Here is a 26,527-nt window from a genome sequence, read left to right as displayed (position 1 = left end):
TAAAAGGAGCCAGATTCGTTGGCTTAAGCATCCTGCTGTGGTTCCTCCTTGGCACTTTGTAGTGTAGAGGTGACTCGGGCATGTCTAAGTGAGGTGAAAGATTATGTGTCCGGGCTGGCTTGAGGCCACCTTATTATCTCCATGGCCGACTGAGTAGATTGATTTCTAACTACTTAAAAAAACAAAACCCTTTATTTCCTCTGGTTTTCCTGCCATACCTCTTTAATTTAACTTGGCACACTGTCTTATATTGTCATTCTACTGTCAGATGTCACCAGACACGAGCTGGCTATGTGACTGCAGTGACAAGCATCTAAACACAGCATGATTGGCTCTCTGACACTCTGCGACCCCCAAGGGGATGACACTCTGACACTTCCCTCTGACATCTGACACATCAGCTTCATGCAGCGCTGACACTCCCGCCCTGTTTCCTCTCTGACATGAACACACACACCGTCTCCCTCTGTTTTTCTCTCTCTGTGTGTGCCTAAATGCACCCTGGCACTCGTACGCAGCCTCTTCACTATGTTCTCTCATACTTACTCTATCGATCTGCATGCATGTGAATAATTAGACTTAAATTCGCATAAGCATCCTCACACACACACGCTAACACACATCTGCAGGCAGTCTCGGATTTAGGCAGACAGATAGTCAGAGGCTGTTGAGTGTAAAACGAGGCTCCCTGTCCATCTGCCCCTCTTTGAACTCTCCTCACAGAGGAATTCTTCTGGTTTAAAGCTACACAAGCATGAATAATTTGGTCGTTGGTCCACTCGATAAAACCCTAAAGCTTCAACTCTTAATTAACAAAGTTGTCTTCTTGCTCAGTACATTACTTTACAGTATGGTAATTACTGAAACACACATTCAAGCACAAATCGGTGGTTCGTGGCTGTGTGTTTCACAGCATGCTGTTCAACCGTGTCAGAAATTAAAAGCGTTACTAGTTGTTCCAAAGGGCAGAAATCACTGTCATAAGGAGGAGAGAGACTTTGATTAAATTAGGATACCAAGGCACGTTTTCAAACAGTCAGTGTGTTTCAGTTGGCTGCACATGGCAGATATCTCTGGATCCAGAAAGAAAAGAGAAGCCTGCTTTCTTGTGTTGAAGTTGGTGTGAATGAATGTCGCGCTGCAGGTTTTAGGAGGCTGATGAAAGGCTCAGAAAACAGTCATTTAATCTTAAATGTGCAGTCAGTCATTTTTTGTGGTTATTTAATAGAGTAAAAAGCAGATATTCTACTCATAAATATACATAGATTAGTGTATAATTGTCTTCCAGCAAACTGATGCGTTCTCATAAACTCATAATTAATCCATTAAAAGTAAATAGGAGCGCATAAATAGGGACATTTAAATCATCCCTGCACCTTCAGACTCAACATATGAAGTATTACACCCGTGTTTTATCCTCTTCATGTCACATCATCCTGTTCCTCCTCACCCCAAACCTCAAAAGTAAAGTCAGGTTTCTAACATGGAAAAACACGCTTATTTATTCCTAATATTCTAGCGACCCCCCAACTCTGGACAGCTGACAAAATCCAGCTGAACAACACCAACATCTGGTTATAAGCTAACATTATGCAGTGGCCCTGTAGCCCCTTTTGCACAATTATGATTTTTATATCTTGAAGGTAAAATTCTAACAAAACAGATTCTATCTTTGATTTATTTCATTGCTTAATGTGTTTGAGATGGATGTGTGTTTCAGTTTTCAGTTTTATTTGTCATATGCAAGTTAGCCCAGGGTCAACATTGCAATGAAATGTGTTTGACGAGCAGCAGTCACTCAGCAGCATGATACAGTAGGAGAAAATATAATAAAATAAAATAATAAAAAAAATAGAAAAATAGTAAGGAGCAAAATATTAGAGAGACATGGTAAAAGAGAAAAGACGACTAAATATATATGTATCTATAAATATAAATATATGTACACTAGTGATTAAATAAGAAAATCTTGAAAAGAAATATGACGGGAGGGCAGATGGGATATTGCACAGGAATGAGCAGCAGAAAATTACAGTATTGCACTTTTAAATATAAATATCAATAACAATAAAGTGAAGTGACCAGTGCAGATTATACAGAGTACTTGTGAAGCTGCAGGGTAGCTTCGGAGTGCGTCCTGTGGTGTGTGTGTGTTTAAGTGTTGTGTGTGGTCACATATGCATATATAAATTAGAAGGCAGATCATTGATAACAGCGGCACCGGTCGGTAAGTATTCTTTTTGGTGTGAAGGCAGTTTGTGAAATAATCAGTCTTGTTTATTTTTCTTCCTCAACATGATTTGTCAAAGATTATTTCATGTATCTGAGCACAACCTTTGCTATCTGTTCTTTCATCTTCTGATTTGTGTCCATATATGTAAAATCAATATGTTCTGGATTGGATTTAGATTAGAGGGGCTGGAGGGATGTTCATGTTCCTTCATGATGTCATAGGTTACTGATTGCTTGGCCATTAACACCAGTGCGGGAAAAGATGCTGGTTTGGATTTAAATACAGTTGTTGTCTTTCAAAGCTTTGCTGACACACACACACTTTCTCTAGACAAAATACATGCTTCAAATATACTTCCTATTGAAACCCATTACTGGAAAAACTGTGTTAACTGGCATGACAGAATGTGACACTGTGTGACCATTAACCCCAAAAAATAGATACTGAAGAGAGAAGCATCCCTGTCTACTGGTATCATATAAATAAAACTGAATAGAGCTGTAGGTGGAAAAAAGTAGAGCAAGTGCCGACGTGTCCTTCCTCCAGGGATAAAAAGAAATAAATAAAAATGACACACTTTTCCAGCAGTTCGACATTTTCAACATCTAGAGTGATTATTTCTTAGAAGCTCGGTTATCCCGTCTTTATTTTTAGGATAATGCTGATTTTTATATCAGCTTTTCTTTTTAAAACACCATTAACTTTTACATTTTGGAGATGAGCTAAATCACAAAATGAAAAATCTGGTGAGTACAGACGAGAATGAGACGCTATCACGTAGCACTGTCTGCTCCACTGGCAGTAAAAGCTCAGACTGAGCACAAACTCAGATGTAGTACTCTATTTTCTAAACTGTCTCCTTGAAAGATCCATTATCACCACTACCCTAAGAACATATAACCTGTAACCACACCTATTCACACTTTTACAGGGAGGGGGAGGGTAATAGCCGACCTCTTGAGGTATCAATCTCCTGACTGAGGACAGCGCTGCTGGGCTTTCTGTCACTTTTTTAAATAATGGCTGGATTTCTTTCTGAATTTGAACCTGGACACATTTTTTTTTTCTGCCACAAGTTTCACTTTAGACTTTATTTACACGATGGACGTCGACATAATGATGCCAGCCCATTGGTTGGTGGACTTTACACTGTAGCACTTGATGAACTTTTTGAGTCCAGACGGTGTAATATTTAGATGAGAGGGTGGAGTGCTAGCTATCAGCTAACACCAGTGAGCTTGGTTAGCTTCTATGTATGTAACGCTCAGACATGCACAGCTAATTAGAGAGAAACTACAAGAAATGAACCAACCACAACTGAAACACAAACTTCCTAGATGGTCTGCATCTCACTGTATTTTATATTGTTTGTCGAATGATTTGATGCAGAGTTGGACCAAAGCTGGTTTACTAACTCGCTTTGCTGTGTATCGTGGCTCACTTCTCCTTCAGTAACTACTTCACTGCACCCACATTCCCCCTTTTTGTGGATGACTAAGTAAGGTGACCGCAGCTAGCAGCGTTTTTCTTGCTGTTGCGGCAACTTCTCTGACATACTTTCCACTTCAATCCCGCTAAGTCACACTGAGTCACTCACACAGGTGCAGTGAAGCTGTGGTTACTGGGTCGAGCGAAGCACTGGTGAAGGAATTATTTTGAACTTAATTGGCATTCTGTTGTCGTCTCTGGCTCCCGCTCCTCTCCTCGGCTCTGTTTCCTGAGCAAATGCTAGCTCCTCTGTGGCCTCCACTGTTACTCACTGGTGTTTGTTGCTGGTCTAATGAAGTCAGTGCTGTTTGGTGCTCTTATCATCATGATATTTGATTTAAATGGTGTGCTGCATGTTAGAAAGTTAACCATGGTTTCTGACTGAGACTATGAATGCTTTTGGCCATGAACAATGAAAATGTGATAAGATAACCTTTTCACAACAAGGTCCGGTGCACTGACCATCAAAAAACTGGACTGACTCATTTAAAAACTGGAATCTATCCACACACCCCAGAACTGTTTATCTGTATGTGATTTTCAATACTGCAAAGTTGGGCATTTTAACATGCATGTCTATGGGGACTGACTTGTATTTTGTGCCATTGCCAAACGGCCATTAGAGGAACTGCAGTTTTTGGCACTTCCACACACAGCAGCACATATGATTACGTGGCATGTCGAGTCATGACTACCTGAACAATGAAAGAACTTTTCTATCAGCACCAAGTGACATGCTTGAGACTGAGAGTCTTTTTTCAAGAAAACACAGCATGTTTTGGGGGGGTTTTCAGGGTTTTTCAGTGATGGACAGATATTGAGATTGTGGCCTCCATGATTTTCTTCCATGATTTGTTTTCATGGTCTGATCTAGAAAAATGCATTTAGCTCAAAATATTATTCAACTAGTTCAAAAATACTCACCTGAATAAATGACAGGTGGACAAAAATGTTTTCAAAGTATAAATTATAACCACACAATCTCACTACCTCACACTGACACTGTAAGTTAATAAAATCATGCACATTCATACCTCGGGGGGAATTTAAAAGCATCACGCCACCAACTGCATGACGTCGGACTGTGGGAGGAAGTCAGGCAGCGAGAACGCGCTAACTCCACACAGAAAGGCCTCGGCCAGACGCTGGATTTAAACCAGGAACCTTCTTGCTTCAGAAGTGCTAAACATCGTGCTGCCATGCAGCTCTTGGTGTGGAGGTTATAATTTATAATGTATGCTTTAAAAAAAGAAAAGCATTATTAAAAGCTTTAAGCTGTCTTATCGTGGTATTCTTTTACCTGTTGTCACTATTCCAACTGATGATGATGTTTTTGACCACAATCATCAGTCTCTGCAACATCTGTGCACCTGTCAGGTTTTCAGAATGCTGACGTGGTACATCGTATTGGGACAAAGTTTCACCAGTGGCACTTTAAACTGCTTCATCCTAATTTAAGTATGGCTTTCTGACCTTATTTAAATGCCCATCAGACACTCAGGATTCATGTTATTCATGTTTAAACATTTCACCTGCTTCTAGACTCCTTTAAATAAGAGAAGGAGAGAGAGAGAGAACAAAGGAGCAGTTTGTGAGAGCGAGTGAGCATGAAGGCAGAGATGATACTTCACTTTAGATACTGCTGCATTATTGAATGTAATTTTGTGTTTAAGAACAAATCTTTTAACACTGAATGTTGAATCACGGTTCTTCTCCTGCTCTCTTTCACCCTTTTCTGTAACTACTGAATCTATCTAATAAAGATAGAAAGGCGATAGAAATTGTCTTTAAAAATGCATCGAATCAGCCTGAGAAGCTTCAGTGACTCAGTCATTATGAAAAGTTATCAGGAGTTATGGTTTCTACTTAACAACACTAAATGGTACTTTAATTATTAGATTCTTAATGCTGCTCGAGCAGTTTGTGCAGTCGTGTATTGAGACATTCATTCATGTTTAGCGAGGATGTGTAGAACCGCTGCTTTGGTTGCCATTGTCTTGGCTTCCGTTGCAAATATAAGGAACCGTGGATTTGCTTTTAACCAGGATATTTGCTCCGATGCACACATAGAACAAGAAGTCTCTGTTAGTCAGGCATCTGAAATTGAAATGAACTGTGCAATCATCACCGGCACTGACTGGTCATGTTCACAGAATAAAAGCAGGAAGGGCAGTGGAATAGCAATGAGCGGTTATTTCCCAGCCAATTAAACAAATGACTGTTTTCATGATTAATGGACTCATTGTTTAATCTTTAAAATGACACAATTATGAGAGAAGGCTCTTTCATCTAAACATGTCTAATCATCACATTTAAGAAGCTGGAATCAGAAAAAATATAGTTGTTATGAGGGGGTAGCTATGGAAACAGGCAAGTTTTAAGCATGTTTCTTGTGACATCACTCACTTTTCAGGTAAGAGTTTTTTACTTTAAAGTCAAGCATGTAAATACACCAAAGTACAAATCGTTACAGTAGTTATACAATAAATAATTGGGAAGCGTATCTGTAACCGGAAGGTCGCCGGTTCGATCCCCGGGCTCTCTGTCCTGGTCAAGACACTTCACCTACTGACTACTGGTGTTGGCCAGAGGGGCCGATGGCGCGATATGGCAGCCTGGCTTCTGTCAGTCTGCCCCAGGGCATCTGTGGCTACACCTGTAGCTTGCCTCCACCAGTGTGTGAATGTGAGAGTGAATGAATAGTGGCATTGTAAAGCGCTTTGGGTGCCTTGAAAAGCGCTATATAAATGCAATCCATTATTATTATTATTATTTATGAGGTTGAAGTTTTTCCCATCAATGCTTTTTGGGATGTAACTGCCTGTGAAAAGTATTAAAAGAAGTATTAAGCTACATATTTAGGAGCTGTTGTTAAAGAGTTACATCTAACATATAAAGAACATCGTATCATCATCCTTAAAGTGCTCTGGATGACAGTACAACCCAGTGCGGCCCTCACCCAGTTGCCAAGGGTAATTATTTGAAGCTGTGAGTAAAGGAGGTCTTTAAAGGTTATTGTCTCATTAATGGGATGTTGGGAGTATCCGAGCAGTAGAAGCATTTTCCCTCCCTTTATTTCTTTTCTCTCTCTCTGTTCAGGTGCTGGGCCTCCGGCCGATCGGACAGTGGTGATTGACGAATACAGGTACCTGTCTCAAAAGCTGTTTGCAGCCGTGTCCGTCTTCGCCGGCCTCGGCATCCTGCTCGGCATCGTCTGTCTAACCTTCAACATCTATAACGGGAATGTCCGGTGAGTCCTCGAACACTCGACATCCACATAGCCTGAAATATTCTCCCCTCGTAGTCTTCGCTTATTATTTTGCATTCACTGTCGTTCTGTTTATCTTGCTTTGAGTTTTTTTGGAGAGGTCATTGTATAAGCTGCTTCTCCTGCACAAGCCTTTTACTTGTTTACTTTGGATTCAAGTGTGTGTCAGTGAAAGTGTGTTTGAATATAAATGAGTGCCTTTGTGAGCACACCAGACATTTTTAAATAACTGTATGTTTTACTCTAAAACTCAACAGAAAAATTATGCTCCAACAATTTTGAGACTTAATTCGATTTTTAAATAAATCCAAAATGTTATAGTGTCAGCTTTTCAAGTGTAGTAATTATTTTGTTTTCATGCTTTACTTAATTAATTGTTTTTAGGTTTTAAAGACTGTTAATGCCACAAAGTTTGGATCTTGAAATTAGCTGTGGTTAAGTCACGCAAGGAAAATCTTCCTTTTAAGATGGAGTTACAGATGAAATGGTCAAACAGCCGAAACTAATGAGGACCGACAGAGTCATGTCTCAAAGATTCAAGAGACAGCTTTGTTACACAAAAGTCATCTGTTTGGATAAAAATCTGTGAAGTCAGAGGAAATCAGATCTTGTAACAACCTCCTGCTGCTCACAGAGACCTCATCACTTACTGTGTTTGCACTCCAAGCGTGACTTTGAGTTTTTCTTGGATTTAAAACAGAGCTCAAAATAATTCTCAGAGATCTTCTTCTCCTTTGAGGTTAATGTAAATGAATGGCATGCTGTGTCTCCAGTTTGGGCATGGCTTTTTTTGCTATCTTGCTGCTGGTTTCATTGTCACAGCTTAAACGTAGCTCTAGAGCAAATGCAAATAAATTCACTTTAAAAAAAACTGCCTTTTGAACTAGGATTTATGAGCTTAATACATGTCTGTGAAGCCAGTGGAGGATATCTCTGAGGTCTCTTTAACATAGTATTTTTATGTTTGACCTGGGTCAAAGTGATTTACAGTCCCACAAGTCCACAAGCTTATCAGGAGATTTACTTATTTATTTTTTTCTTTGGAAAGCTGGAGAGGTTTGTTCTTCTGAGGATCTCTGGCTGACTCGAGTGTGCCAATCAGGCCCTCCTCCACCTTTGATTATATTTCAAAGACAATTTCACCACGGGCTGCTTTCAGCAGCCAAAACAGTGCGAGTCAGATCAAATCAAATATATTCAGTAAGATGTTTTCACAAAACAGGTTTGCACCAGCTGCCTTGTTAGGAGACAAAACTCCAAAATCAATCCACCTTAAAACAACGAATGAGTCAAAAGCAATCACAGACGAGAAATCCAACGAACTGAATCTGACACGTCTGACCTTTCGATGTCTCAGCTGCAGCTACAATAAAGTTCAGCAAATGTTTGACCTGTTTCTGTATCTGTTTCTGTGTGGACAATGTAACAACTTGGAAACGATTCCGTGTGTTCCCTAATAATCCACCCTGGATGACACACGGAGTTCAACAACTTATTCGAACAAGGAACAACGCTTTCAAATCCGGGGACCAGGAGGCATACAGTGCTGCCAGGGCCAACCTGAGAAGAGGCATCAAGACTGCCAAGCAGCAGCACAGGAGGCGTATCGAGGCCAGGTTTGAGAACAACACAAACCCAAGGCAGGTCTGGGAGGGCATCAGGGCTATCACGGACTACAAAAGAAGAACACCATCACCCTCAGCCGACAGTTCTACTCTGGCTGAGGATCTAAATCTCTTTTATGCCCGTTTTGACAGGGAGAACACCGACCCTGTCCTGTCCCCTCTCCCCTCAACCGACCCTGCTCCGGTCCTGAGCACTCATGAGCTGAGGCGTGTGTTCCGGAGCATTAACACCAGGAAGGCGGCCGGGCCGGATGGAGTGCTGGGCCGGGTGCTAAAAGACTGTGCTGCGGACCTGGCGGACGTCTTCACCTCTATATATAACACCTCGTTGTCCTGTTCACTGGTACCATCCTGTTTCAAAGCAGCAACCATCGTTCCCATCCCAAAACAGTCAAATGTCACATGTCTGAACGATTTCAGACCTGTGGCACTCACCCCCATTCCCGCCAAATGCCTGGAGAGACTGGTCATTAAACACATCAGAGCTGCTTTTCCACCATCCCTGGACTCGCACCAGTTTGCATACAGGGAGAACCGGTCAACCGAGGATGCGATCGCCACAGTGCTGCACACATTACTGAAGCACTTGGAACACAGGAACACCTATGCACGGCTCCTCTTTGTAGACTACAGCTCGGCTTTTAATACCATCCGGCCATACAAACTCCGTCCCAAACTCCACCAACTGGGACTTAACTCCTCTCTGTGCAACTGGATTGTGGACTTCCTCACTAACCGTAGACAGAGTGTCAGAGTGGGTAAGAACACCTCTTCCACCCTTGTGGTCAACACCGGTGCCCCTCAGGGGTGTGTTCTGAGCCCTCTGCTATACACTCTCTTCACCCATGACTGTATTTCCTCCTGCGCGTCCAATCTCATTGTTAAGTTTGCAGATGACACTACAGTGCTCGGACTTATATCCAACAATGATGAGACAAACTATAGGACAGAGGTGCAACAACTAGAGTCATGGTGCCACGACAATAACTTGGTCTTAAACACCAAAAAGACCAAGGAGATCATTGTAGATTTCCGGAAGAGGGGTCATAACAACCATCTGCCTCTCTTCATTGGCAGTGAGGCGGTGGAGAGGGTGAGCAGTTTTAAATTCTTGGGGGTAACTGTGACCGAGGACCTGTCCTGGGGCAACCATATCACCTCAGTTGTACGGAAGGCCCAACAGCGCCTCTACTACCTGAGGAGACTGCGGAGCGCACACATTCCCAGATCTCTGATGTTGAACTTCTACAACTGTGCCATCAGCAGCGTTCTGACGTATGGATTTCTAGTGTGGTTCCCCAGCTGCACCAAGGCCGATCAGCAAGCACTCCAGCGGGTGGTGAAAGAAGCTGGCAGAATTATTGGAACAAGTCTGCCAGAGATCAGTAATATCTTCCCCACTCGCTGTCTGAGGAGGGTGCACAGTATCCTGCGGGACCAACATCACCCTGCGCGCCACCTTTTCCATCTGCTGCCCTCAGGGAGAAGGTACAGGTCTATACAGGCCAGAACATCCAGACTGGCCAACAGCCTGTATCCACAGGCTGTGAGGCTCCTGAACTCTCTGCCCCCCTCTCACGGACAATAACCATATCCAACTTCTTAATAGCAATGAACTGGTCTGCATTGGTGCATCATATCTTTATTCTCTTCCCCCTCCTGCCCCCCCCCTCTTTCTTAAATAGATAACTATCATATCTGATATCATATCTCACAGTACAATAATATTGAATGGGTTGCATTGTTGTATTTTGTCATGTTTCTCAGGTCTTTGTCTGAATTTCTACGAACATTATTGCTAAGGATTGTCTTATTGCATTGGAGTCACACTGGGTTAAATATGTACACTTGGGTTTTAAGGGGTATTTATTATTTTCTTCTTTTTTTTGGGTTGTATGGAAGCCCCAAACGCAATTTCATTGTTCTTGACAATGACAATAAATAAATAAATACTAATACTAAATACTTCCAGGTGATTTCACACCTGTAGTTCAGTTAATTTGGTTCGCCTCAAACGGAGAAACAGATGTTTGCTCTTCAGCTGCGTTTATAGAGCAGGAAAAAGTGACTCAGATCTGGGTTTTTTCACTGAGCTGAATTTTAGAGCGTACAAAAACCACAAACAACAAACATGAGCTGCAATAATGCCATATAAACACCTGGGGAGTGAAGTGCTCAGCGCATCATGGGAAGTCCCCCAAAAGCACATCCATCTAGCGGCATGACTAAAGGATGGTTCAAGGTCGCCTGATCCACCCCCAACTATAAGCTTTTTTTTTTTAAAAAAGGACATTTTGAAGCCTGCTCTTAAAAGCAGAGGGTGTCTGTCTCCTGAACCTGAACTGGGAGTCGGTTGCACAGGAGAGGGACCTGGAAGCTGAAGGCTCTGCCTCCCATTTTAATTTGAGAAACTCTAAGAACACAAGTAGACCTGCAGTCTGAGAGCAAAGTGCTCTATTAGGATAAAATGGTACTATGAAGTTATGATGTTGGCTAATCATTCAGCACTTTGAGCACAAGGAGAAGGAATTCAATTTAACAGTGAGCCAATAAAGAGAAGCTAATAAACGAGACGTATAATCTCTCTTTCAGTTCAGCTTCTAGGACCACTGGATAATAAGGAATTACACTAGTCCAGCCTTCCCAAATGCAGAGTGGTGTGAACAGCACAGATCACATGGACTCATTCCATTCAGACCATTTAGATGTGCATCTTTAATCTGAGCAGTCAAAATGGACTTTATGTGATCAGCCATGAGAATCCCGTGGAGGCACTTACATGTATAGTTAACATCTTCATCCCTGAAACACCCTGTACTGGCTTCAAGCAATATTTGTTACGAGAAAAAAAAAAAACAGAACCATTTTTCAAAGGTCAAAGAGGCCATCTTATAAACATGGATGTAGTATTTGCCATGCTTTATTTCTGTTGCTTCAAATAAAGCTGCAAAGCATTCAGAGTTTGGGCGAAATTATAGTTTAAGATAGTTTAAAGCACCGGTCCCCAACCTTTTTTGCACCACGGACCGGTTTATGCCCGACAATATTTTCACAGACCGGCCTTTAAGGTGTCGCGGATAAATACAACAAAATAAAACCAGTACCGGTACCAAAAAAAAGAAGATTTATTCATAACACACGTGAAAAGACCCAGGAAAACCGAGTTAACGATAAAAACGATAACAAAATAACGCTGAAAACCGATAAAAACCCTGAAAAGCAGACATTTCACACCTGAGCCTCAACTCTCGCGGCCCGGTACCAAATGACTCACGGACCAGTACTGGTCCGAGACCCGGGGGTTGGGGACCACTGGTTTAAAGGACATAGGTCTTAAAGCTGAAGCGCCTGCATTCTTTTTCATATATTCCACCCTGGCTGAAAAAAGCTTCCAGTAGAATCGAGAGAGAACAGCCCTCAGCTCATTGACTCTTTGACCTCAGTAAACACTTGGCTGATGACTTTATGCGCTCAATCGCAACTTTCAGGATATAAAAAAATCAACATGGAGTACATTTTATAACGCTTTGGTAATTATTACAGTCAGGAAGGAGAATTAGCCAATGAGCTTCCTGCATCCTTGGTCTCACAGTCAGATCCATCTGTTGTCATGTTTGGTTTTGAAATACAGTCAGATTAAAGTTTATTCTCAGACTCAGTGTCACAGTGGCTGCACACATTTTTATATATAGTGTATGTTCCAATAACTTACTGCTGTGAGGTTGGCATGTACTTGGTAGTTTACAGTTTTCACCTGAAGTAAAGTCATTATTGTGTTTTCTGGAACCTTTCAAACATCGTCCAACGAACTGATTCTGCTTTCAGGAAAGAGACTGAAAAGCTACTGATTTTCAGTGTTTTCTTGCTCTGAGCACCACAAGGCAAATACAATTTATTTCCATTACATTCATCGGAAGGCAGACATCTCTACACGATCTCCAATACTGGGAAACACAGCACTACAGGCAACAGGAAAAATACTTATATTTGATTAGTGGTTAACATTTCTTGTAAGGGATTTGCATCCTGAAACCCTGGATATTTGTTTCATTGGTTCTGGCCCAGTTCTGGTTGGCACAGGCTTTTTTTAAGCAAACGACAAAGTCATACTGACTCATTAAATGGGTAATTTTGCATTAGCGCAGGATACAGAAACCAAATTGTGGTGACTGACAGCAGGCTGTGCAGCACTCTAATGCTTCTGATCTATATATTTATGCTCCCTGGTGTCACATACATCACATACTGTTATCGTGTGAGAGCAGTCATGCAGAGATAAAAATCGAGCACAGAAGGGGAAAAAAATGACCGTTTTTTTCCTCCAACACTGGCCTCAATCAATCATAATTCAAAGCAGCAGTTCAACGCTGTGCATAATAGAAGGAGAAAGCAACACTTCATGTCAGAGAATAACCCCCGCAGCACCTCATACGTCAATGGTATATAACAGACTGAAAGGTTACTTCAGATGTTCTAGCATTCGTTAGCGAGTCAGAGAGTGTACATGTGAATGTATGTTTGTATGCGCTCTACATGAGTGTGGAGCTGTGCTGTAAATAAGCAGTGCGGCCCCCCGGGGATGTGCAAGGGCAGGTCAATGGGATAAAAGAGTCAAACGTGCACACTCTGCTGCAGGAGATCGGCAGCCTGAGCAGAATATATTAAAAACTCTTAAATTGAAACTAAATCTCTTCTTGGGAACATTATAATGCTGAGAAGGTCCCTGGAGGAATTTAAATAAACACATTGTCTTGAACAGAGAGAAATCACTGTGCCTGTTTTTTCTTCTTGATTGTCCATTTAGCTCCTGTCTCTTCTCCCACACTCACTATCGTTTTTAAATATGACTGCTGCAGCTGCAGTGCAGAGGCAAAACTTTCATCTGATTTTTCAAAGCAGGGTGTAGACCACGGAGAGCTTAAAGACACTGTGCAGCTTCCAGAAAACTATTGTTATTAGTCGTATTCAGCAGTGTTGCCTGCATTTGGGTGCAGCTTATGCTCACATGCAGTGTGTGTGCTAGCACCGATTACACTATCCTACTCTTAGGCTCCACTGTTTTATATTGACTACTGGATGCCATGTATGTTGTATAACTGGGAAACCAACAAATGCAGAAATGGTAAAAAGAAAGTACTCCAGGTTTTTCATACCATAATAAAAGTCATGTGGTCCTTAGCAGGTCTTAAAATGAGGTAAATCCAGCCTCAGATCCACTACAAAGTACACATGTACTGCTTCCATAGGAATTCTGATAATCAAATTACATGTATAGAAACCCCAGTGAAGAACGAGTCAGTCCACAGGCTTATGGAGGCGACCAAGAGAACCTTTTTAATTCAGTTAAATTATTTTGTAGCACCAAAGCACAACAGCAGTTGGCTGAAACCTCCTAGGACCTGGCGTCTACACATGCAGACATCACATTCTGGGTTGTCTAGACCACACTACTAAATTTTGCTCTACAAGGGCCTGATATACACTTACGAGGACATTATGCTGCCACTGTTCTATCAAAATTTAAAACGAATGAGCTCATATGTGGATATCAGGCCCTTGGAGCGCAAAATTTGGTAAAAAGATAATTCTTTGTTTTTACATTCATCAGGTCCCAATCAGCCGAAATAGCAAAGAGACATTAAATATGCATGTCATGAAAGAGTTCGGGTCTTAGGAGGTTATTGTACTTTATATTGTAAGGTACAAGACCCTACAGTAATACAAAGAAAACCCCATCAATCAAACAATCCCTTTTGAGCAAGCACATGGCAACAGTGGGAAGGAAAAACTCCCTTTTAACAGGAAGAAACATCCAGCGGAACCAGGCTCAGAGATGGGCGGCCGTCTGCCGTGACCGGTAGGGGGCGAGGGGAGGAAGACGGGACAAAAGCCATGCTGTGGAGGGAAGATCTGAGTTTTTAAGCTGAACAGTCTGTTCACACACTGGCAATAAAAAGTGTTTACTTCATGAAAGAGAGGTAAATAGTGCACCTCCACGGGGAATGTTTGCTACTGTGGCAAATGTTAAACTCTGTTTAGAAGGTTATTGAATTAAATCCCCTCAACTAAATCAGACAGTACTCAACTGTTAGATTTTTACAGGTATCTGTGATCCCTAGGAAGTGAGTCATTCTCTCTTTGGCAATCTTTCCTGTGAAGATACAGCAAGAAAACACCCTGACCTTTTGTGTTTGTGTGTTTGTGATAAAAACCTCTACAAAGCAGACTAATGATTTTTCCTGTATTTTATCCATCTAATGCCGTGCACACAACAAATAACCTTTTTTTCTTTGTGGCTGTATGGTGAAAAAATGCCTCACCTAAAATTGTCCTCTTGCACTGCTCACAGAAGATAGGACGTCGCCTTCTGTCTGCACTAATTAGACTAATGAGTGCCAATCACACATCAAAGGAGATGCCCGGGGAGGAAGAGTGTTTCTATATTTGGACCTTCTCAGTGTGATGAACACGCCAGGAGACCGTCCAAACAAGCAAATCAGGATGATAACATTTTAATTTAAAAAAACCTACAAAAAAAAGATGAGCTTTCTTGGAGCTCGCAACAAAACAATTATCGCCTGCTTACAAATTCATTGAATCTACCTTTAAGCTGAAACATGTTTTTTCTTATTGTGTTTTTTTTCTCTTTATTTGTGTTCCTGTGTGAATCTGTTACAATTTCAGGTACATCCAGAACTCACAGCCCTACCTGAACAACATGACAGCGGTGGGCTGCATGATGGCGCTCGCTGCTGTGTTCCCGCTGGGGATTGATGGTCACCATGTCCAGAAGTCTCAGTTCCCCGTCGTCTGCCAGGTAACAAAGAAAACGACACAGGGAGGGAAGGGCAAGTAGTAGCCAGAAGTGAAGAGGAGTAATCGTGTTATTGTAGCTACAAATATATTTTTCTAGTGATGTGATACCAGTAGCTGAGAACTTGATAAGCATCAACAAGACACATTATTGGACTGAAAAATGAGGCCAAAAACTTTCTTGAGTGGCTCCAAAAGTAAAACAATCCTCATGGACTTTAAATGCCCAACTTTATATCAGAAGTGCACAAAAGTAGCTCAGGACTCTATAGTTAATTTACAGCTTCATAACTGTATGTGTGAGGGGTGCAGGGGATATATATTTTTAATGTTCCTTTTATTAAGGCTTAAAGTTCACGTGTGCTTTGACAGACGGGTCGATGTTTCCTCTAGAAGCTGTTACACTTCTCCTCAGCTCACTGGAGTTGCAGAATTGAAGTGTTTGAGGGTGCTTTGCATTGTTGCTTCTTTTTAGAGCAGACCAGTAATTTGGGTTGCCGTGCGTGTAATTTTTAATAACAGAGCTTCCAAGAATGTGCTCTATTTTTGGTGAGTGAAATTCTGTTTTAATGTGTGATACTTTTCCAGGTGATGTACTCAGGGAGGAGTGAAAAGTGAAACCAACATGAAGTGGTTTTTTTCTTCAGGCCCTGTGTGTTCTTGTTAAAAAGGGGGGAAAAAATCACTCATCTTCCTCACAAAATGAACTGAGTCTCACCTCCTTCAGTCAGAGACATCGATAGAGGAACAGATGATAAACGTATGGACAGAATAAAAAACAATCAATAAAAACAAAATTCAGCTGGGATGCTATAGTTAATCCAACACATCACCCTGCTAGCATAAAAATTACTTGGTTGGTTTAAGAATATTTTAATTCTGATTGTTGATAACAATGTGAAACTAGTTAGTAGGTTAGTAGTGTCAGGACACGGCCACTTTATTTGGCACACCTGTTTAACTGTTCACTAAGACAAATATCTAATAAGCCAATCATGTGGCAGCAGTGCATAGCCAAGGTGACCTGCTGAAGTTCAGACTGAGCATCAGAAAGGTTGTTGGTGCCAGATGGACTGGTCTGTGTTTCACAAACTGCTGATCTACGGGGATTTTCCTACATAATGTCTTAGATTAGAACTTAGATAGAACTTTATTAATCCCTCGGGTGGGTTCCTCTGGGAAATTCGATTTCCAAAAAAGCACAGCACCGACAGAAGTTACAGAGTTATACACACACACACATATATAAATACAGAGACAATATAAATAAAATATACGAAGGGGATAAATAGAATAAATAGGAATAAAAATACAAGTGAATTGCACATTTCAAGTATTGAGGTCTATTGCACCGTTGACTATTTACAAAAGTATTGCACAAAGGTATTGCACAGTGAGGTGAAGAGGCACTACAGCTTAGTTGTTCCCCCCTCCTTTGTCCTCCTGTTTCCCCTCCCTCTCCCCTCCAGAGAGGAGTTAAACAGTCTGATGGCGTGTGGGACAAAGGAGTTTTTAAGTCTGTTAGTTCTTGTCTTTGGGAGAAGCAACCTGTCACTGAACAGACTCTTCTGGTTGTTAATGGCCGTGTGCAGAGGATGCCCAGCATTGTCCATAATGTCCATCAGTTTCTTTAATGTCCTTTTCTCTGCCACTGTCACCAGAGTGTCCAGCTTCATGCCGACCACAGAGCTAGCCCTCCTGATCAGTTTCTCCAGCCTGGATGAGTCCTTCTTTGCTGTGCTGCTCCCCCAGCACACCACAGCATAGAAAAGTACTCCAGCAACCACCGACTGGTAAAACATCCTCAGGAGCTTCCTGCAGATGTTAAAAGACCTCAGCCTCCTGAGGAAGTACAGTCGGCTTTGGGCTTTTTTATACAGGTGCTCTGTGTTGCATGACCAGTCCAGTTTATTGTCCACCCACAGCCCGAGGTACTTGTACTTGTTGACCACCTCCACCTCCTCCCCCTCTATCTGAACCGGTAAGGTTTACAAAATGTTCTGAAAAAGAGAAAACTCAGTGAGCAGCAGTTCTCTGGGTGAAAATGCCTTGATGATGCCAGAGGTCAGAGGAGAATGGCCAGACTCCTTGGAGCTGATAGGAAGGCAACGTAGACTCGAATCGCTACAATCAAGTTACGTGGAAAAGCATCTCTGGATGCACAACACATCGAATTGAACAGAATCCCAGTAGAACAGGGCACAGTCCATTTATCAGTCTCACGGCTTGTGCAAAGAACCCTTCCAGCATCCTGGTGGTTCTCCAGCTGATGCTCCTGTACCTCTTGCCAGACGGCAGGAGGGAGAACAGGCCATGGGAGGGGTGGTGGGGGTCTCTGATGATGGAGATAGCTCTGCGTATGCAGCGCTGTTTGTAGATCTCCTCCAGTGATGAGAGAGGGGCACCAACAATCCTCCTGGCAGTCTTAACTATCCTATTAAGTTAACGCTTCTCGCAGGACTTGCAGCTGCCAAACCAAGCTGTAAAACCTTGTGTCAGGATGTTTTCAATGGTGCCTCTGTAGAAAGTTGTGAGGTGAAGTGTGGAGAGTCCTGCTTTTCTGAGGGAGTACGAAAGGGAGGATGACAGAAGAGCTCTGAGATTTAATGCATGCACAGCAGCGGCTGAGAACAAGGCGGCAAGAAGATGATTGGACTAGAGCAATGATGTCAGCACCGAGTTTGACAGCGCGGGAAAGCGAAAGTGATTTAAATAATAGACTAGCAGCAGATGAGTGATTACAGATCTGCATTAATCTTGCGTACAAGCTTCATAGTGGAAAAACGTCGCTTGCTCTGAGAAGGTAGTTTCAGAATTTGGTAAAAACAACATGAAAGCATGGATCCATTTGGTGTCGTATCAACAGTTCAGGCTGTCGGTGGTGTAAAGGTGTGCTAATATTTTCTTACTGGGGAAGCGGTCACCAGATCGATCCAGTCAGTGCAATAGAGCACCTTTGTGCTGTGGTGGAACAGGAGATTCACATCATGGATGTGCAGCCAACAAATCTTTTTTAACTGAGTGATGCTGTCGTGTCAGTATGGTCCAAAACCTCAGAGGAACGTTTCAGGCTCGCTTGTTGAATCAATGCCATGAAGAATTGAAACCAACCTGTTACCAGCAAGGTGTAACTAATTAAATGGCCTGCAGGTATTTTCTCTGTCTTTGAGGATCAAGGGGGAAAAAACACTTTTTGTCCAGAAGACGGTTTTTGTTATACAGTGCAAGTGGACTAATAACGTGCTCTTTGGGTGTGCATGTGTTATTTTTGTTGAATTACCTTTCACAGGTTATAAATAGGGTGTCACATGGTTTAAATAGCTTTTCCCTCTCTTGTTTCAGCATTTAATTAAAGCTGTCATGTTGCTGCGTGCACACAGGGAAGTGAATTACACAGATATAGTTTTAGTGGCTCAGGGGGTTGGGAAGCATATCTGTAACCGGAAGGTTGCCGGTTCGATCCCCGGGCTCTCTGTCCTGGTCGTTGTGTCCTTGGGCAAGACACTTTACCCTACTTGCCTACTGGTGTTGGCCAGAGGGGCTGATGGCGCGATATGGCAGCCTCGCTTCTGTCAGTCTGCCCCAGAGCAGCTGTGGCTACAACTGTAGCTGCCTCCACCAGTGTGTGGATGTGAGAGTGAATGAATAGTGGCATTGTAAAGCGCTTTGGGTGCCTTGAAAAGCGCTATATAAATCCAATCCATTATTAGTCCCAGATCCTCCAGGATCCTCCAGGATTTTGAGATGCAAATGAGGAGACTTCACTCAGGCAAGTCTGCTGGACCAGACGGAGTGAGTCCCCTTGTCCTCAAGGCCTGTGCCCCCCAGCTGTGTGGAGTCTTTCATAAACTGTTTATGCTGAGTCTGAGTCTGCAGAGGGTCCCGGTGATGTGGAAGACATCATGCCTCGTCCCTGTACCAAAGACGCCTCGTCCCAGTGGCCCCCAGGATTACAGGCCCGTGGCACTGACCTCCCACATCATGAAGACCCTGGAAAGGCTCATCCTGGACCAGCTGCGACCCATAGTAAGACCACATCTGGATCCCCTTCAGTTCGCTTATCAGCCTCGTCTCGGAACAGAGGACGCCATCATCTACCTGCTCAATCGTGTCTACACCCATCTGGACCAGCCGGCGAGCACTGTGAGGGTCATGTTTTTTGACTTTTCCAGTGCTTTCAACACCATCAGGCCGACCCTCCTGGGTGATAAGTTAGCAGCGATGCAGGTGGATGCTTCTCTGGTGTCCTGGATTGTTGATTACCTGACAGGAAGACCACAATATGTACGTCTCCCACAGTGTGTGTCTGACAAGGTGATCAGCCACACAGGGGCACCACAGGGGACTGTCCTCTCCCCCTTCCTCTTCACCCTCTACACCACAGACTTCAGCCACTGCACAGAGACCTGCCATCTTCAGAAGTTTTCTGATGACTCTGCGGTGGTTGGATGCATCAGCAGGGATGATGAGACAGAGTACCGGGCTGTGGTCGACTCCTTTGTCACGTGGTGTGAGCAGAATCATCTGCAGCTCAACGTGGCAAAGACCAAGGAACTGATCGTGGACTTCAGGAAGACCAGGAAACACTTGACCCCTGTTTCAATTCAGGGGGTCAGTGTTGACATTGTGGAGGACTATAAATACCTTGGAGTACACATTGACAATAAACTGGACTGGGCTAAAAACACCACAGCACTTTACAGGAAGGGCCAGAGTCGTCTCTATTTTTTGAGGCGACTGAGGTCCTTCAACATCTGCCAGAAAATGCTGAGGATTTTCTATGAGTCTGTTGTGGCCAGTGCGATCCTCTATGCTGTTGCATGCTGGGGGAGCAGGCTGAGGGTCGCAGATGCCAACAGACTTAATAAACTAATCCGTAAGGCCAGCAATGTTGTGGGGATGGAGCTGGACTCCCTCAAGGTGGTGTCGGAGAGGCGGATGCTGTCCAAGATAAAGACAATGTTGGATAACACCTCCCACCCACTCCATGACATGTTGGTCAGTCACAGGAGCTCGTTCAGTGAGAGACTGAGATTACCGAAAAGCACCACTGAACGACACAGGAAATCATTCCTGCCTGTGGCCATCTCCCTGTACAACGCATCCACTTAACACACTGTTTGCTGCTACAACTACACATGTTTCTTTTCCAAATATTTATTTATAAGTGACTTATGTATGTATGTATGTATATATATGTATATATTGTACTATTCTTAGTTAGCGTATTGTCTGTCTTGTCTTAATGTTGGTTTAAAATGGAGCACTGTAACAAAAAATAATTTCCCCCAGGGATCAATAAAGTATTCTGATTCTGATTCTGATCCTCTTTGGAAAGTTTTACATAGTTTCTGGAAACATGAATTGGAAGTGACTGGTCCAGCTGCATGAGCTCTCAAATCAGGATTGTTTATATGCATCTGTTTAACACATTTGCTTATGTTTTTGCACTTTTCAGATACAGCTGTCAGGTTTAGTAAAGCTCTACCCTTCTGTGAAATTGTGTCTACTTTAAGCAAGCCCACGTTTAGGTGTCATGACGCACGGACAGCTGTGATATTCGTCGCCTGTGGCACGCGCACACCTGCAAACCAGACAGCAGTCAGCTCAGGGTTTTGATTGTGCTTATTTAGCGCATGAAAGACGACCAAAGTTTAAACACTGTCAAAATTCATTAAGCGTTTGAAATGATTTTGGCATTCGTTGTTGCGGCCACGACTTTCTGGGTGTCGGGATGGCACAGACGATGGGATCCCAGCGCTAATGAGGAGTGGGAGTATGTCTCTGTCACCCATGTCGAGCCTTTGTGTAGCAGGCGGAGATTTCCATTTCTGTCGCTTCTCTGCTCTTTGTCCCTGTCCAGTTATTCCCTCTCATGCTTTGTTCTGCCTCTCTCTTGCACTCTGCCTCTGACCTTCTTCTCCTTTTTTCTGTTCCTGCAATCTCGCCATCTCTTGGGATTCATATTATCTCTCCCCTACTATTGCCCGCTCTCTGCATCTCACCTTGTCATCTATCTTTTTTGCACCCCATACTTTACTCTCCCACTCTCCCCTTATATATCTATCAGTGTGTCTGTCTACCCCCATTCTCTCATTCTCCTTTTTTCTTTTGTTCATCTCACCCTCTCTGCTACTCTCCTCTTGCTAACTCGTCCCTCTCCTCCTATTGTGGATGTGTTGGATTTTAAAGAATGAAAACACAGAGCCATATACAGCTTTAATGGGATTTTCTTTCCATTAAGATAAAGATTTTGTTTGTTTCGTTGTTATTTAATAATGGCCGTGTTGGAATTCTTAACAAGCATCACTTAACTCAAACGTCCCCATGCAGCACAAAGGCACCGATCTCCATATATGAAAGATGCAAATACAGAAAATTTGTCATTATTTTATTTAGTGCTTTAATTCAATCCAGTTTTCTTTATATAAGCAAAAGATCTCAACAGTAGTCGTCTCGAGGTGCTTTATATTGTAAAATAAATACCCTACAATCAAGCTAGCACTTGGTGACAGTGGGAAGAAAAAACTTCCCTTTAACAGGAAGAAAACTGATAGACTGCAACAGCAATCTGGTTTATATGTTTGTGTAGTTGAACACAAAGTTGCAACTATTTCACATTTTTCCAACAGACTGGGATTCTTCTGTGGTTCTAGTTGGTAAGTTTAATACTGGTCATAGTGTTTAAGCTGCTCTGTGCTATGCTCGAGATAGGGCTGCTCGATTATGGCAAAAATGATAATCAGGATTATTTTCACTGAAATTGAGATCTCGATTATTTGACGATATTTATTTAACAATAACAATGTGTTGAATAATGACTTTAAAAAATAATATAAAATAGTGTGCAAATACTGATAACAGTGCAAATGTTTGCAATATAAAAAATCAATGAAAAATGTAAACATCTATGTTTAGTGAACTTTGCAGTGTTGCTCTGTGGTGCAGCTACGACACTGTTGCAAAGTTTACACACTGTGTCTACTTGATCCACGTCTGACTCCACGAACCCATAATGTTTCCAACCACTGAAGTTTTTTTACCTCTCTTTTCAACCAACGGCAGTCACTCTCCTCTCCAAATTACTTCTGCTTAGCTTTCCGAGCTTCCCTCGGGTCCTCTTAATCAGCGGTCCCCAACCCCCGGGCCTTGGACCGGTACCGGTCCGTCAGTCTTTGGTACCGGGCCGCGAGAGTTGAGGCTCAGGTGTGAAATGTATGCTTTTCAGGGTTTTTATCGGTTTTCAGCGTTATTTTGTTATCGTTTTTATCGTTTACTCGGTTTTCCTGGGTCTTTTCATGTGTGTTATGAATAAATTTTCTTTTTTTCGGTACCAGTACTAGTTTTATTTTGTTGTATTTATCCGCGACACCTTAAAGGCCGGTCCATGAAAATATTGTCGGGCATAAACCGGTCCGTGGCGCAAAAAAGGTTGGAGACTGCTGGTGTAGGGGGCTTTCCTCTCAACACTGCTGGAGATTCATTCACAATTAAAGGCAGTGTGGCTACCGCAGCACCCTGCAGAGGCACACTGACCTCTCTGGTTTGAGCTGGATGGAAGCATCATTACTCTGAAAGCAGAACAATGAACAAAAACAGCAACTGTAGGCTCAGTGACGGCTGTTTGAGCTGTTTTCAAACATTATGGAAACCTAAAAGGTGCATCTGGATCTGACATTAGCCATATTAGTCCTTAAGCTTTCCCGAGTACAAAATCTGCGTGATACTCGGTTGCGTCAGCGCGAATAACTAAAATAGACAAATATAAATAAAATAACGCTCTAAAAGTAAGTGGGACTATTTCCTTTAAGTACTATGTGAAAAAGGACTAGTTTGATTATAATTCTGAGGTGATTATCTCAAGCGGCATCAGATCCTGTGACCTCCACCATTACCGACCTAAACCCAGCTGAGATGGGATGAACTGAAGCGCAGAGTGAAGGAAGAGCAGTCAATAAGTGGTCTATGTATGAAAACTTCTGTTTGGAAATGTTCATTAAGCTAGTTAAGAGAGTGAAGAGTGCAAAGATTACACTAAAAATTGGCTGCTTCAAAGAATCTCTTTGAAGTTTTTTCTTTTTAACTTGTGATATAATTCAAATGTGCTGCTCAATAGCTTTTTTCTTAAAGTGTATAAAATCTAAAAGTAATGAAAAACCTGTGAATGAGTAAACATGTCCAAACTTTGCCGTATCCTTGAATAAAGGTATTTTAAAATGAAAATCCTCTCCTCGAGCCTAATCCTCTCATTCCTCCTTCTCTACTCCACTTTTGCTCCTCTCTGTTCTCCTGCAGTTCCGCCTGTGGCTCCTCGGTCTCGGCTTTAGCCTGGCGTACGGCAGCATGTTCACCAAGATCTGGTGGGTCCACACCCTCTTCACCAAGAAGGATGAGAAGAAGGAGAAGAAGAAGGTGAGCAGGATGGAGGCGGAGAGGAATCGAGGGCGGTTGGGATTAGCCTCTCGGGCATCTCCGGAGAGCAGAGAAAGGATGGGATGGCGGGCACAGGCCACGCGGCGTGTGTGGCACCGGCTGATAAAAAAGTTCTTTAAAAAAAACTGTGCAGCCTTCGTAGTAACATAAGCTTCTGAGGGGCGAGCGTTGCATCATCCACTAGCAGAGAGCACGGATAAGGGTTGGACACACACTGATACAGATACTGTACACGTAAAGCACACATGGAGACGAAAGAGTCTGAGCTCCCGATTCCCTCGTCATCACATTTGTTTGCATGCTGGAGCAGAGTTTGTATCTAGTTCTGTGTTTGTGTTAGTTTTTACCCTCTAGATAGTGTATCCTGCAGCCAGTAAGATATTGCCAGTCTGTGATGTGTTGTGGGAATTTCTAAGACCTAATCAGAAGAATAAGAGATTAAGCCATTTATGGAATATTTATGAATATGGATGAGTATTAAAGTTCAATGCAGAAATCCAGCCTTCGGGGCTTTATTATTTGAGCCAAAGCAGAACGAATCAGGTTGACTTTCAGTTCTCTTCCTGTCCACAGAAGGGCAATTTGCCAGAGAGCTCAGTGAGAGTATTTAAAGAAACTTTCACAAATGGAGGGGACAATGGGCGCTTTTCAAGTCATTTTTCATGCAACTCAAGTGAAGAGGCGGCCCAGGACTGTGTAATGTGTTTTCTTCTTTATTTTATTCTTCAGTTTTGGTTGTTCCACGCTTGAATGGCTGTTACAATGTTGGAGGTGCTGTGCGTGAGCCAGCATGGCTGAAGTTAAAAAAAAAAAGCTGGAGAGAGGGGGGAGCAAAGTGGGAAAGCTCATTTTTGTTGCTTGTTTTTCGGTTACGGCTTTATTGCTTCCATTATAGCTCAAGTAAAGAATAATAGAATTGATAGCGCTCGCTTCCACACGAAAGCAGTGTCATCTCAGTTTGTATAAACGATGATTTCAGGTGCAAATACGGGCTCTGTAGCCGCACACAAACTCCTGCTGCTTCTGAAAACGCACACTCTGTCAAGACACACATTCGGAGAGACAATTCGTGCCCAGTCATCCAGAAATCACAAGGACGCCTGTCGCATTATTTGTCCTGGTAGTTTGTCTTTGTTTGCGGACCAGCTCGTGATGCCCTTGGATAGTGATGACTCTTGTGTTTCTGTTTGTGTGTCTCTGTCTCCGACTCACACAGCAACACTTGGAGCCGTGGAAACTCTACGCAACGGTCGGGGTGCTGCTGGCTATCGACTTCCTGTCACTCATGATCTGGCAGATTGTGGATCCTCTGCACATCACTAAGGAGGTAGAGTACTAGAGACAGATGAGATCATTTGTGTGTCACCGCCCGTTTGCACAGACTGTGCAGCCACAGCCATCAGTCAGAAACGCAGTAATGAGACGCTCGGTCGCGACTGAAGAATTGTTCTTTCATTTGGATTCATCTTGACTCAAAGAGCACAGTTTGAACCAGGGATAAATATCATGTTTAAGCGCAGATGAGCAGTAGCACTGGAACACTGATATTTAGGACTTTTATATATTTATCCCGGGAGGAGACGCAAATCCTTTGGGAGTTACACCAGGGAGGGCATCCGGTGTAAAAACCTGTCAAATCAAACCGGCTCAGCTACCTGCTGAATAAGGGAGCAGCCAAATGTAGCCGTTATATGTTGATCTGTGCTTGATGTCTGTTAAAAGCACAGGTTACCCTGTGGCATCTCTATTGTGAGCAAGTTTATCCCTGCCTCTCTGTAGGATCGTATGTTTTAACCACCTTTATTCAAGAAGGACTAAAAACTTGTACCCATTTTATTCTTCATACTCTAAATGATGAGCAGCATGCCGTTTTGCTGTTTTGCATACACTTACTACAAAGTAAAGTATTGCTGCCGTTGCTGTGGTCTTGTACTACGTTCACATTATGAACAATAACTTTAGAAAATGGCCACGCGGGCCGGTGCGATTGAGGCTAAGCCGCTGTTCAAGTGTTGTAAGAATCATAACTGTGCGCTTGTGATTGGGTCACCCATCATGCTTTGTTTCTTCATACCAACGGCTTCCATTAAATTGTAATAGTACTTTAAACACACCATTAGTATATTTTAAAAAATGGTTCTGTCTGTTTGAATCTTCAGGCTTGCTCATTTTCAGCTCTTACAGTTTAGGAAAAAAAAAATCATTTTTTCCCTGTAGTGAAGGGATATGGAGTATTTTTCACTACAGAGTATACACTGTAAACCCGAACAAGTTGACTGAACTTAAAACTTTTGTGGAAACTGATTACCTCAAAAGATTTAAGTACAAAAACTCATATCTTCTAAGTATGGGGTACTCAAAATTTGTATTTATTGTTAACCTAAAAATTTTAAATTATATTTTATATTTTATTAATTGAGCTTTACTCAAAGACTGTATACTTTAATTTCAATATTTTTGTGTTTCTTGTAGTTTATTATTTTGATGCAACACAATGCAATTATATTACAACCTAAACTCAAATTATCTGATTATTAATTAAAAGATATTTATGTTGTGAGTGTAGACTACTAAAAAAAAAAAAAGTACGGAAATTCAGTTACTTTACATTTTGTTTATTTAACATTTTTTTCATGAAAATTTAAAAACATCACAAATGTTTTTATA

General features: G+C 42.4%; 1 protein-coding gene across 1 annotated transcript in view; it reads left to right on the top strand.

Moving 5' to 3' along the window:
- Positions 1 to 26,527, top strand: part of gabbr1a (gamma-aminobutyric acid (GABA) B receptor, 1a) — a 141,621-nt gene that overhangs the window by 97,516 nt on the left and 17,578 nt on the right. Inside the window, exons 15-18 of the mRNA XM_085366700.1 lie at positions 6,821 to 6,971; positions 15,299 to 15,431; positions 23,723 to 23,839; positions 25,077 to 25,187. Coding sequence (XP_085222826.1) covers positions 6,821 to 6,971; positions 15,299 to 15,431; positions 23,723 to 23,839; positions 25,077 to 25,187 — 512 coding nt within the window. The remainder of the gene's footprint in view (positions 1 to 6,820; positions 6,972 to 15,298; positions 15,432 to 23,722; positions 23,840 to 25,076; positions 25,188 to 26,527) is intronic.

The sequence above is a fragment of the Diplotaxodon limnothrissa genome, linkage group LG11, assembly GCF_057381915.1.
Source record: "Diplotaxodon limnothrissa isolate DT_005_m linkage group LG11, D_limnothrissa_male_GT1.1, whole genome shotgun sequence".
NCBI classification, from domain to species: Eukaryota; Metazoa; Chordata; class Actinopteri; order Cichliformes; family Cichlidae; genus Diplotaxodon; species Diplotaxodon limnothrissa.
This window is presented reverse-complemented; position numbering and strand designations above follow the sequence as displayed.